The sequence below is a fragment of the Sciurus carolinensis genome, chromosome 6 (genome assembly GCF_902686445.1).
Source record: "Sciurus carolinensis chromosome 6, mSciCar1.2, whole genome shotgun sequence".
NCBI lineage: Eukaryota > Metazoa > Chordata > Mammalia > Rodentia > Sciuridae > Sciurus > Sciurus carolinensis.
In genome coordinates, this window is record NC_062218.1 from 93,481,704 (window position 1) to 93,496,265 (window position 14,562).

Here is a 14,562-nt window from a genome sequence, read left to right on the forward strand (position 1 = left end):
CTGCTCTAGCACATGCATCCTAAGCACCTCACCTACTACAGGACAGCAGGCCACCTTCCCTACCTCCAAGCTGCCTTGGAGCCTTACTGATGGGGTTTGAATCTTGGATCTACTCTTGAATGATTATACAACTGAGAACAGGATGCAGAACTACCCTTCATATCTGTAAAATGCTCATGATTTTAAGACTTTTCAGGATGATTACAAAATCAAAATAAGTTAATTCAAGTAAAGCTCACACTGCTTAGCACTGTACTGAAGGTTCATTAAATACTAACTATTGGTGTTGTCATTATTTTACTATAACATCTGAAAAACTCTACCACCAGCTAAGTGAAATTTATTTACTGTTAAAAATAACAAAACTATTTCTGTGTTTGATTTACTGCTTTGTTTATTAGTAATATGAATAAACAGAATTCTTTACCTAAGTAATATTTTAAAAAGAGAGCTGTCTAGAATACTTAGCAATTCACACAATTCATTTATTATTTAAACTAGGAACTTTTATTAGTAATATTTTATGGTAGTAAAATATTGTAGTAATATTTTGTTAGTAGTATTTGCAGGAATGATTTAGTTGACAGCATGGTAGTTTCAGAAGCTATCCTGTTATTGTCTAGTGAGGGGTGACTATATTTGTATTGGATCACACATACAGTGTGCTCATTTACCTTCCTTTTGAATCTTATCCTTGGACATGACTCCACAAGATGATAAATTTATAATATTAACTTGTAAGATTTATTTCTCCTAAATATATAGAAAAATGATGAAATAAACTTTCATGCATTAGAAAGATCACATAACATTTATATACTAAATCAAGCAAAATCCTGGTTTTTTCACTCCTGATTTAAAGAAGTGTTCTGTACCTTAACATTGAACTTTATTCTTATTAGATCAGGCTATATTTATTTCTGTGTCAACCAGAGACTTCCAGAAATCATAATTTTTAGTTTTTCTCCTTCTATAAATTTCAATATCTAGAAAATGAAGATAAGTATGATTGTTGGTGTATAGTTCCTAGAAGGATTTTTATGGGCAAACAAACATTTGCCTGTTAAAGAAGACATATTTTATTGGAATAGAAAAGTTTTTAAACCTGAAGGTCTTGGAACTTTGAAAAACCTTGTACATATATGCATGTCTCCAGTGAATGGGGTCCTATATAAGATATTCAAAGATTAAAAAGAAATAGAATTTAATGTGTATATTTATATATGTAAAATTTTAAAATAAATAGAATTTTAAAAGGCCAATGTAAGGGACTATAAGTCATTTGCTTTTTAGAATGTATAGGTTTGGTTTGTTTGTTTGCTTCTCCTTATTCTTAGTTGTGATACCTGCTCTGGGACAGTGGGATCTTGGGCACATCAGGCCTCTTAGCCAGAGGATGCAGAAGTAGAGTGGGGGAGTTCTCTGGGAGAGAGGGTCAGAGGACTAGACACACTTCATTTCAATCATTGTTTGGATCTGTTTCCAAGGACCCCAAGCTCTTCTTGTTCTTTTCACCCACCCTCATCCCCATTTCAGAACTCAAGATTTTCCTTTATGTGTGTCTTCAGTCTGTGGTATTAAACTGAAATAGCCTCCATCTTTAATAGGAAAGTGTAGTGTGATGCATTCATGTTGCTACTGTAACAATTACCAGCAAACTTAGTCTCTTAAGAAAAACATTTAGGTAGCCCAAAGTAACCTCCCCATCTCAAAATCTTTAATCATATCTACAGAGTTGCTTCTGCTGCAACAGGTAACATTCATAGATTCTAAGGATTAAGATGTGGGCAACTTGAAGGCCATTACGCTGCCTATCAGACACGGAAACCTAAGTTTTACATTTTCTACAGAAAAGTAGATTCCGAGTTACAGATTAATTTAGGAGCATCAGGATCAATTTGTGTGGTTGTTCTCAGGCATAGCGACATGGTACTGCAAGAAGTTTAAACCTGGATTTATTATCCATCTGGAAACCTCCTCCCAGCACCCATCCTATAGGTATTCAGTCTTGGTTGATGGTACCACCCTATCTTATCCTAACCGTAAACAAGGGGTTGTGGGAGATGCTTCCTTCTCTCTTGTCATTCAGTCTTCTGGAAGAAATCCAAAAATATCATACTGATAAGACATGTTATGTGTTTCTTATCTGTTCCTCTAACTCAGGTCTTCAACTTTCCTACCTGAGCTATTGAGGTCTCAACCATTGCTGCTGTCAACTACTCTTTGAGTCTTTTCCCCTCAAATATTCTTCTTGGAAACTAGAAATAGTATTTAAAATGAAGATTGGACCATGTTACCATACTGTTACTTCCCATTACCTACTTAAGATCTAATGTCCTTGCAGAAATTTAAAGACAGTCCATTTCCTCACTGTGGCTTGGAATTTCTCTACCTTTTTAGCAGAGTGGCATTTTAGAGGTTCACTTTACTGTATAGATTATAGAAACATCATAAAAACAACATTCTTTTTCATATATTGTGCCTTTATTCTTATAATCATTCTACCTGGAACCAATGTCTCTGATTTCCTTTGCCTGCCCACTTTTCCTGCTCCTCTCCTTTTTAAAGTTGGTTTCATTATTTATACAATTATTTAAAAAATTTGTACTTTTTATAGAACGTCCTACATCCAGAAGTATAAAAAAGAGATACAGAATACTCCCTAGTAATCCTAAAGTATAATTTTTTTCCTTTTAAATTTTATCTATTTTAATACTTTACTGGTCATTCTTTACATATACTCCAGAATATTCTTTTATATTTAATGTTACATTTTCTAGTATTTTACAGAATTCTTCATAGATATTTTATGACTATTAATATTACAACCTATAAGTAAACCTTTACTTATTAAGCAAGTTTCCTCAATTTATTCATTAGTTTGATTAGCTAATGAATATAATGTTTTATATACTTTTTAAAAAATATTTAGATTGTTTAGATGTAAACTATAATATTTGAATATTTTTGTTTATCCACCTGTATTTATTTAGCTCCTTATATTTATAAAGGTAGGAATTATTGAATTCAAAGTCAGAGACTATTTTTAAGTTATAATTTCTGATTATAAAGTCATAAATATAAAATATAAGAAATTTGGAAAATATAAAAATTAATGGGTTATAATGCCACCTCCTAAGAATAGCTGTTGCTAATAATATTTTGGTTAAGTTTCCTTCAAGTTATTTTACTACCTTTTCTTGCCCTCTTATAGGTTGAAATTTTTATTATTACATTTTTTCCATCCTAACTTTTTGGTTATAGATGATTTTACTGTTCTTTTAGTGTTTACCATAGAGAAGCATGGATAATTAGTATAGTCACATTATTGCTATTAATAATTCACATTATTACTTTTGTGTTATATTGTATAGTCAATTTTCACATATTTTCCCACTATTTGTGTGCTCTTCATTTTTTTCCCACAGTTCCATGTTTCCCTTTGAGATTTTCCTGTGTATGAGGGACTTAGTGTTTAATTTAGTACAAGTCTGCTGGAAACCAGCGTGTTGATTTTTGTTTGTCTAAAGCCATTTTTTTTTCATTTTCTAAAGAAATTTTTGCTGGGTATAGATTTTGAGCTTGACTTCCCCCCGCCCCTGCTTTCTAAACAACATTAAATTATGTTTGTTTTGGTTTTTTCACATTAGTGTCTTATTTTTACTGGTTGCTTCTAAGATTCTGCCTTTTTTGAGGGTTTGAGGAGGGGATATAATATGATACATTATAGTGTATTTTTTCCTGTTCAGGGCTCACAGTTTTTATACATGTGGATTGATCATTCTAATTAGTTTTGGAAATTTCTTAGATGTTCCAGTATTTGTATTGTCACATTTTCTTTCTTGCTTCTGTTTATACACATCTTATTTCACCTATTGAATCTTTTCAGAATTGACCCCTTTTTTTGTCTCTACTTCAACTTGAATACTTTTTATTGCCCTGCCTTCTTCTGATTGTACTCTAGTATTAGTTTGCAAAGTTGCTAATTTCAAGTGTTTATCCTCATAGAATTTCATTTGCTTATCAATTATCATGTCATATGTTAATTTCTATGGTGGAATTGTCTTTATTTTCATTACTTTTATTCATATTTTTCTCTTTCTTTGGAACTATTGTTATTTTAAGGTCTTGACCTCTAACTTCAATATCTGGGTCATGTGTAGTTCTGGGTTTTTTTCCCCCTTTGGTATTCCGTCATGTGCCTATGTCTTCTAGTATGTTAATCAGCTTTTAATTATGGTGACGAAGACACCTGATATGAACACCTCAAAGGAGAAAAGACTTACTTTTGCTTGTGGTTTCAGATTTAGACCATAAGCAGCTGGCTTTATTGCTTTGGGCCTGAGTCGAGGCAAACATCATGCAGAAGGGCATAGCAGAAGTAGTTCCTTAATTCATGGCAAATGGGAAGGAAGCAGGGAGAGAGAGAAGGGTAAGGGAGAGAAAGGACCAGGGACAAGATATAGTCCCCAAGGGAACCCCGGTGACCTACTTGCCTACAGTGTCTTCTACCTCCCAGTAGTCCATTGAACTATCAATGGATTAATCCACTGATGAGGTCAGAGCCTTCATAATCAATTCACTTCTCATAGTTCCCACCTCTGAACTTTGCTGCATTGGGGACCAAGCCTTCAGAACGTGAGTCTTTGGGGGATACTTCATATACAAACCAGAATGTTTGTGATGCCTTATAATTTTGTAGAGAGTACTAAGCAATTGTATATAAAATTTATAGAGATCTAAAAAATATCTTCTGCTAGAAGATATTACTCTAAGCAAAGACTATGCTGAACCCATACCAATTCACACAATCTCTTATTAATGTAGTTACTTCTAAGTTTTAAGCTAAGAGCCTGGTACACTCTGTAGGCCATATTCCCTGGTAGACCCTAGAACATTATGAGATGTCTCTGCTTTGCTTTTCAGAGGTTCTAAGCTTCCCTTTTTGTGCAACCCTGGTAGGGAGGACATGATGAGAAAACCATCTGTGTAACATGAAGTCTTCCAAGTCCCACCCGAATGCTCTGGTGGCTCGTTGGCCCCCAGGGATTTCCTCCAGGCTCTGCACTGGAATTTGCATGGAGCTCTCGGCCTTTGCTGAGAATGGGCATGTCTTTGGGTGAAGATGACTACAGACAATTCACTTTTCTAAGGTTTTTTTTTTCTCAGTTCTATTTTTGCCCTCTAGCAAATGATTACTGTTTGTTCTTTGGCTCTTCTAGTAGACTAGTAGAAGTGAGAAATCTTGTCTGTCACTAGCTACTCCAATTCTTCTGGAAGTAGAAACATCATTTACTTTTCAACTTGCATTTGATTTTTTTAATTGCTCATTTTTTTCCCTTCTATTTGAGTGTATATCTATTGATTTGTAAAAATACAGGTTTTCTTCCTTTTTAAAATTTGTTATTCTTTTAATTTTTTTTCATCTTTTACAGACTGCATTTTGATTCATTGTACACAAATGTGGTACATCATTTCATTTCTATGGTTGTACACGATGTAGATTCATATCATTCGTGCAATCATACATGTACATAAGGTAATGATGTCTGTCTCATTCCACGATTTTTCATACCCCCCACCTCTCATTTCCTTCTACATAATCTAAAGTTTACATTCTTCTGTCACCCCTCTCACCCCCATTATATATCATCATCCACTTATCAGGGAAAACATTCATCCTTTGGTTTAAGGACTTAGGACCCTGCACCAAGTAGAAGACAAAGTAGGCCTGAATCTTCATCATGTTGGCTTAGGATCAGACTTCCTTAACAAGACTCCCAAAGCACAAGAAATCAAAGCAAGAATCAATAAATGGGATGGACTCAAACTAAAAAGCTTTTTCTCAGCAAAGGATACAATCAAGAATGTGAAGAGAGAGCCTATAGAATGGGAGAAAATCTTTTCTACACACACTTCAGATAGAGCACTTATCTCCAAAACTCATAAAGAACTTACAAAACTTTACACCAAAAATACAAATAACCTAATCAATAAATAGGCCAAGGAACTGGACACTTTACAGGAGAAGATATACAGGTGATTAATAAATATATGAAAAAGTGTTCAACATTTCTAATAATTAGAGAAATGCAAATTAAAACAACTCTAAGATTTCATCTGACTCCAGTTATTATCAAGAACAAAAGCAATAATAGATGTTGACATGGATGTGGGGAAAAAGGCACACTTTTACATTGCTAGTGGAGTTGCAAATTGGTGCAGTCACTCTGGAAAGCAGTATGGAGATTCCTCAGAAATCTTGGAATGAACTCACATTTTGACCCAGTTATCCCACTCCTCGGTTTATACCCAAAGGACTTAAAATTAGCATACTACAGTAATGCAGCCACATCAGTGTTTATAGCAGCTCAATTCACAATAGCTAGATTGTGGAACCAACCTAGATACCCTTCAACAGATGAATGGATAAAGAAACTGTGGCATATATACACAATGGAATATTATTCAGCCATAAAGAAGAAGAATAATACGGCATTTGCAGACAAATGGATGGAATTAGAGAATATCATGCTAAGTGAAATAAGCCAATACCAAAATTTGTTATTCTTTAATCTTATTTTTTTAAGACAAAAAAAGTTTTATTTTTTTCTTATCCCAAATCTGTCAGTCTTATACATTATTGTATTTTTCTCTTATGGTTAGAAAGACCTTTTGTACCATAAATATATATATATATATATATATATATATGTACACACACACACACACACACACATACACATATATATGTTTTGAGGAGAGTTGGATTATTTAGTCATTATTTTAGGTTTCTCTCCATTATTTATTTATATGGTTCTCTGTCAAGTTTTGTCATTTTCTGCATGTACATTCTACTCATTTGGCATAAAATTAATTTATAGTTTGTTTTCTGATTAATTATGAATTATCCTAACCACCCCACACATGCCATACCTTTGTCTTGTTGTCTATCCTATCCTATTGAACTTACCAATTTGTTTCTTTCTCTTCCCCCTTGGCACAGACTATGTATGCACATTCATAAGTTTATGCTACACATACCAGGAGGAATCCTTCTCTCCTTTCTTCTTAATTTAGTCATAAACCATGTAGTTGCTGTGTGTGTATTCTCTGCCTTGGTACATGTATTCCCTCACTGCCTGCCACTATCATGTTATCAGAATTCTTGGTTCAAGCTATTTGTGTTATCCTACATGCAATTTTGTTAATAATTTCTTTTATTTAGATTTATATATGCCTTACACAAAATAAGGATTTATAACTGTGCATTTACCTGGATATATTCATTTGACCATCTGGTGTGATGATATACAGAGTCCTTGGTCAGGATTCTTTGAGGATCTCATAAAGAAGAAATAGAAATGGAAAGTAGCATGAGTCTGCAATGCCAGCAGCTAAGGAGGCTGAGGCAGGAGGATTACAAGTTCAAAGCCAGCCTCAGCAAAAGCAAGGTGCTAAGCAACTCATACAAAATGGGGCTGGGGATATGACTCAGTGGTCCAGTGCCCCTGAGTTCAATACCTGGTAACCCACACCCCCTCCAAAAAAATAAAAATAAAGAAAAAGCAAAGAAATAGATTGTTATTGAAGTTCTACTTTGTACCTGGTAGTATAAGTTAGGTGGTTTTCTAATCATTTTCTCATTTTACTCTAACAATAATCTTGTTTCCTGATTTTGTGCAGAAACATACTAGGTTTTGGGGTTGTCTGAAACCTCTCAAATTTGATTTTGAATGTGTCTAACTCCCAAGTCCAGGAATCACAAAACTTTGATTTTTTAAGAACTGGCATCTCAGAAAGATTCTCTTTGTTTTCAATATCTTAATTTTCCCCTGATAACTAATATAGCAAGATTATATTCTATGGGCTGGGGTTGTAGCTCAGGGGTAAAGCATTGCTCTTGCCTTGTATGTGTGAGACACTGGGTTGGATCCTCACACCACATAAAAATGAATAAATAAAATAAAGGTATTGTGTTCATCTACAACTAAAAAAAAACAAAAGAATTGTATTCTAAATCTAGAAAATGAGATGGACTATAGAAAGGACTTCAAATCTAGAGAGTGACATTTTTGTTAATATATAAATCCATATATTTCTAGCTTCAGAATCCTGAACTCTCATTTTTAGATTATGTTCCATAATGAGGTTACTTAGATAAGATGAACATATATATTTTCATTTGGAATGATATTTTAAAATACTGTCATTGATTACAAATCAAACAAATCAAACAAAATGAACTATAGTCTTTGCTTTGTTCTTCGCTTTCTCTGTGACATTGGAGTCTGTCATTTCCTCCATCTTATAAAGGGGTTAATAACCTACTTTGTATTTTTTGAGGAATCAAAATAATCAAAATTAAAATACTCTGATAAAACTATAAAGCCCAACACAAGCAGGTGATATTTATAAATGATAAATTCTCTTAGTGGGATTTTTCTGGATTGCTCATTCATCAAATATTGAACATTATTCTGTGCCAGATATTGTGATAGGCAAATGAAGTTAAGATTATTTTTCATATAAACTTCTATTGTTTGCTTAACTGGTTTTAAACTACACTTATAGAGATCTTGAAAGTAGTTTTCATTTTTATCTTCTTATACAGTTATAAAAATAAGTAGTGTTTCTAAAATATTTCATCAGATATTGTTTTTGCCTGCCATATGCAGTAAGGTCCTAAGATCAGCTCCTTAGTATATATTGCAAAATCTTTTCTGTTCTGGTGTTCCCCATTTTTAAGTTTTCTTTCACAAATGTAATATACTTAAAATGTAAATAGCTTTTTGTTCATCCTGAGTTTCCTGAGAAGAGAAGCTCTGTGGGGATTTTTGGGGTAGTTGAGGAGGAAGTTCTTCATGTATGAATTTGTAACAAAGGGAATCTCCCTGGAAAATGCCATCTCTCAAAAAGATCCTTATATTCTTGGCCTGTGAGTGACGTAATTAAGAGGATGGCTCTGGGGTGAAGAGGGAATACTAAGCCATGTGTTACCTTTTAGCTGGGTGGACCTTGGTAACATATCTAACCTTGCCAAACCTCAAGTTTCCTTATAGGAAAGGTATCCTTATAGGATGTAAAGGATACCTTGTAGATTGCCCATGCAGTCCTGACATACAGGAAGTACTCTGAATGGTGATCTCAAGGTTCCACTGACCAAGGGGCACATTCCATCCTTCATCCAGTCCTAGAAGGAAGTCTGCATGGTCTATTGTATTATACACGCATATCTCCATGTGAACAGATTATATTTGCCCCAAATAGAGGACTCAAGGATTTTCATACTTTGTTAACATCATGTGAATTATTGCTGCAAAGGGAGGGAAAGAATTCTGAATACACTGATCCTCAGTAGAATTTTGAAAAAGAGCCCACATTTACACTGATATTCCATTTCTTCCATAAAGTAATTACCTGTTTGACATGAACATCAGATGCCTTTCTTTTTTTTCTGTTCTTTTTTTTCTCCCAACCAAAGGACGTCATCATCTGTCTGCTAACTTGGTTGGCAAGTAACACATGAGTCATTTTTCTTCATGAGATGACAGTTGTTCTTTGCCCATAGAGAATTTAAATAGTTGCCCATTACACCAAGTTATTGGGAGAACTAGGAGGTTGGACGTAACTTGGTGCCAGATGATATCTAAATAGCTAATACTAATGTGGAAGAAATAAGAGAAAAATAAAAACAAACAAAAAGAAAACTCTGAGCTTCCTAATTAAAACAGAAATTAACCCTTTCTTTGTCTTGGTATGAATCCATCCAGTATTGTTAATTTTCAGTAAATAAATGATATTATATGATATTGAAAGGTCTGAGTTTCATTTAAAACTAAAGGTTTTAACAAAACTCATGTTTGGATATTGTCAGTATGACAAATGTTTGACTAGCAGACATGATAATGACGATGAAATTTAGTTGATTTGTGATGGTGTTCTAATTTCTGAGGGAAATATAATTTATGATTACACTTTCTCTACACTTAAAATGTACAGAAATGGAGTTTGAATGTGTGTCAGATAAATTTGTACTGTGATGCACTTGAAGAACATGCTGTGAATCTCTAATTATGTTAAAAATTATTTTTTGCTGCATTATACACGTTATATACACATTTAGTGTTTGAATGGATTCTTGGCATGATAATTACATAATCATTCAGTACAGTAGAAACATCATTATAGTCAAATAGTAATTACCTACTAAAATGAAACAAAACAAAACCTAAAAGCAATTGACTATGTTCCAAAAACCAAATATATGTTTAAAACTATTATTTGCATTGAGTGTGAGTTATTATTTAAATTTTCTATGGGAAGGAACTAGTATTCTGGATATTTATTATCTAATTTATTACTTGGACATATGTTGTATTTTATCACAGTCTTAAAGACCAGCACTGTGTAATGAACCATCCAAGGAACATTTCAGCAGATATTCTAGGCTTAGTGTGTTACAAGTGCCTGGGTCTGCCTCTGGACTTCTGCAGAATTAGAAGACTGACTTGTCTTCAGGTCACAGTTTATTCTAGAGTTCTTCACATACTGGCTTCATAAGCCTCTGGGAACATGAGTTTCAGTAGTAAATCACTCATTTTGAGGGTTCTGGTTTAAACATCTTTGGTGCAACGAATGAGTGTCCATCAGCTGTTTTTCTTTTCCAGTGCACCTTAGATATGTGGAACAGTCCTGTTGGTAACACTGAATTTGTCACCGGTGGGTATGTTTATAATGAGAGATTCTCCAGGTGTGTTTGTAATGGGAGAACAGTCAGGAGAAATGTCAACTTTGGTAGAGGGCTGTGAGAGGGTACACAATAGGTTGACAAATCCCTTAGAGCACACCTCCCAAGGGGGTACCACCATCACATTCCTTGAGAATTGCTTTTGTAGATTTAATGGATTTTATCTAGTGGTAGAAGTTTCAGTGCTTTTTGTGAGTATGTTTGTGACCAGGTGACTTCCTTGATCTGTTCTCTTCTATACGTATGGAATTTCAGTTAACACAGGTGATGCAAGTTAGGTCCTGTCTTGATGCCTAGGCCTGGAAGTCTAATAGGATTAGAGATATTTTTGTGCTTTTTCCTTTGTTCTCCTTGTCCTTTTTATTACTGTGGTCACTGTAGGTATTCATTTTGTTTCTTCATGAATGGTTTGTAATGCAATAAAAAGCAAAAAAGAAAAAAAAGAGGGAAAGAAAATATGGGAAACATGCAGGATGAAAGAATACTCAGACTTTCTGATGTATTACAATAAACAGATGCTGGTTTCTAACTATTGCTACTATGTATTGGAGAGGTGGTTATTATCTAACTGTTAGTCTAAGTTTCTGCAATTACAGATTTTTCTAAGCAAACAAAATATTTCAGATCATGAAAATACTCTCTAGTGAATCAGTGGTAACACTGTTACTCAAACATCTCTTCAAAATACTTATTTGAAGATAATATGATTCAAATTGACTATAAAGTACAATCATAAATCATACAAAGGATGCAGATTACATGAAGTTTCTCACAGAATGGTATAGACTGTTTCTATTCACAGGCAAAATTATGAAACAGCCAGGATCTGGCAGAGTTGTACCATTGAAAAAATAAGGTTGTTGGATCCTTCAACCGTGAATTATTTGACTATTAAAATTGAGAAGGGACTATAGAAAAAGTTATAAAATCTTTAAATATTTTCTGCAAATATAGTTTTGTTTAAAATCATTTAAAAATTAAATGTTATCATAATGTGCTAGTATAAAATATTGGAAAAATTCTGTGAAAAATTTCTGTTCATTCATTTTTGTCATTGTTCCTACTAAGAATTTACACATCATGGCAAATATTGCCTGAACTCATTTTAATAGTTTTGATTTTTCTTTTTCTACCTAAGTTCCCATCACATTTCTTTTTACCAATATTTATACAAATTTGGTTCTTATTGCAAATGGATTCACTTTTTTCAGACCTGACTTTCCCCCTGTATAGAAAATAAATATGTGAATTATGAGATTCTGCATATATAATCATGTAATTGGCTATGTTTAGTGGTCTAAAATGAATGTCAGCTTTTTTTATGAGAATTAATTGTGGCTAAACTGTAAACAGACAAGTTATGGATATTTTTATTTAGTGAACTTGGGCAGGCATCAGTGTATTTATTATGTAGCGCTGATTCTTTTAGATGACTAACACCATACTTTCCTATGTCATTTTCTGGGATGTAAAAAATGCTTTATTACAAGTCTATTAATGTCTTTATAGGTTAAACATTTTATTCTTAGAAAGTGCTTTTGAATCATAATTTCATTATCCTTTGTACTGTGTGGTATTTGTTGTGATGAAATTACTTGTTCTTTGAAAGTTCAAACAATGTTCCTTTTAATCTCTTCTCCATGTGTTGACTCTGTGACTGGATATGAACTGAGGTCTTAGAAAGAGTGTGAAAGAAGTAAAAATATTTTGAGATCCCAATAGTGACACAGCTGTTTTTGCAGGTACCTTGTGATCTATAATCCTTTAGAACAGCACCGAAACTCAGTAGTTTCAATCTATGTGAGTTCCCCCACTGTGCAAGTGCTCACTGATACAGGAAAACCTCTGGATATTCAAGTCAATGCTGTATGGAATAAACAAACTACTATTTCAGAAGAGGCCTATGAGGTATGTTGTGACCATGGAATTTAGAGGGGTATTGTTAAAAAAGAAAAGAAAAGCATAACCAGTGTATGGTTTATATCTATATAATAGCCCCATGGCAGACCCACTGTGAATTGGTGAAAATCGTAAATACCAGAGAGTTTAACTGGCCAGTTAAATGACACTAAAGGAAACATAGATCCTGTGTTTCCCCAAATGTTAACATCATTATTAGTAAGGTTTAAAGTAAATTGTTGGGCTGGGGAGATAGCTCAGTCGGTAGAGTGCTTGCCTTGCATGCACAAGGCCCTGGGTTCGATCCCCAGCACCGCAAAAAAAAAAAAAAAAAGTAAATTGTTAGTAGGTAACGTGTTGTTAGTATGGTATGTACATTACATATCTTTTTTAAGCATGTATGTCATTAACTAGATTCTGAATTAATGAAGTAATATTACTCATGAAATTTTTAATTCTTTGGTCTGACTCAATTTAGTGATAATTATGCATATTGAAATTGAAATAAATACCACCCTTAATAATGAATAGTTGCAACTTTTCATTGCAAAGGTGACATAATGCATCATGGAAGAGAGATTTTCTGAGATAATTAAGGTGCCGTTTTTTTCTGAATAACAGAAAATTACAGAAAATCTGGGCTCAAGTAACAGATTTGTGTGTGTGTGTGTGTGTGTGTGTATCTGTGTAAAAATTTCTTAAAATATGCCATATTAAACTGAATTCCATATCACTAGATAGAAAGGCTAAATGTTTGGAATCTGGAGTACAATTCAAACTGTAGAGACACAATCATAAACTAGGAACTCGAAAATGGAGTTACTTCTGCTTGTCAAAAGCCATTGCTGGCTTCATTTATATGTGCTTAATACTGTAGATAGAAAAAGAAAAGCATAATGTAAATTTTGATCAGATTTTATAGAAAGCATTCTGTCTAGAAAGTGGAATAGCTCCTGGAAGTCAGGGGTCTTATGATGTGTCATCCTCCATGCTTTGTAAAGTGTCTGCTGAGCCTCAGGAATTTTGTGGGCTAGTGCTGATTAAACTAGCATGTTCAATATTTCTGTAATTTTGTTTATCATTTTAATATGCTAAAATATTACAAAAAGATTTCTAGTAATTGGAAAAAAATTATTGTTTACAATAAATCATTACTTCCCTTCATGGAGAATTTCCTCCTTTGGGCATCCATTAAAAATTCTGTAGAACAATTGAGAATGGTGTATAATTTCACATATGGAGTGAAAGCATTGGTGCTTTGTTAGACCTACACACTTGAGGCCATTGGATTCCCCAGATTAACCAAGATATGGATACCCTACCCATGAGTTATCAAAACATCTATAGAATAATATTATATGCTCTCTTTTGTTATTTTTCTGAAAATATAAATGGTTTGCCTTTCAGTGGATTATATTCTCTGTAATAAATTCCCTCCCATATCTTTTAAAGATTTCTTTTGTAGCACATACATCACCCTTGGGACTGAAAGTGTATACACTTTTAGAAGCAGAAAATTTAAATTCATATTTGGCTGATTATGTTCTCTATAATGGTGAAGCAACAAGTGATATTTTCAACATAATGATGAGTGCCCAGGAACCTATAATTCTGGAGAACCCCCACATGATACTTTCATTTGATAAAACTGGGCTTATGGAGGTAAGTTCTGAATAGTTTTGAAATTCAAAGAAAGCTTGTCTTTCATTACATCTGCAGATTACTTTGCAAAGGGAAAAAAGTCTTCCTAGGAGCTACACCAAATACTCTGGGTTTCTTTTGATAAGCAGTTGTATACACCTTCAGTGGCCCTCACTGTTCACAACTATGGTTTGTGGGTGATGCTAATGTAATATGGGTGGTGCTGTGCCCTGGACTTTTACTAGTCCAGTAGATAAGTTTTGAGAATGTAC

General features: G+C 33.7%; 1 protein-coding gene across 1 annotated transcript in view; it reads left to right on the forward strand.

Moving 5' to 3' along the window:
• Window positions 1–14,562, forward strand: part of Man2a1 (mannosidase alpha class 2A member 1) — a 174,480-nt gene that overhangs the window by 115,898 nt on the left and 44,020 nt on the right. Inside the window, exons 13-14 of the mRNA XM_047555657.1 lie at window positions 12,493–12,658; window positions 14,102–14,311. Coding sequence (XP_047411613.1) covers window positions 12,493–12,658; window positions 14,102–14,311 — 376 coding nt within the window. The remainder of the gene's footprint in view (window positions 1–12,492; window positions 12,659–14,101; window positions 14,312–14,562) is intronic.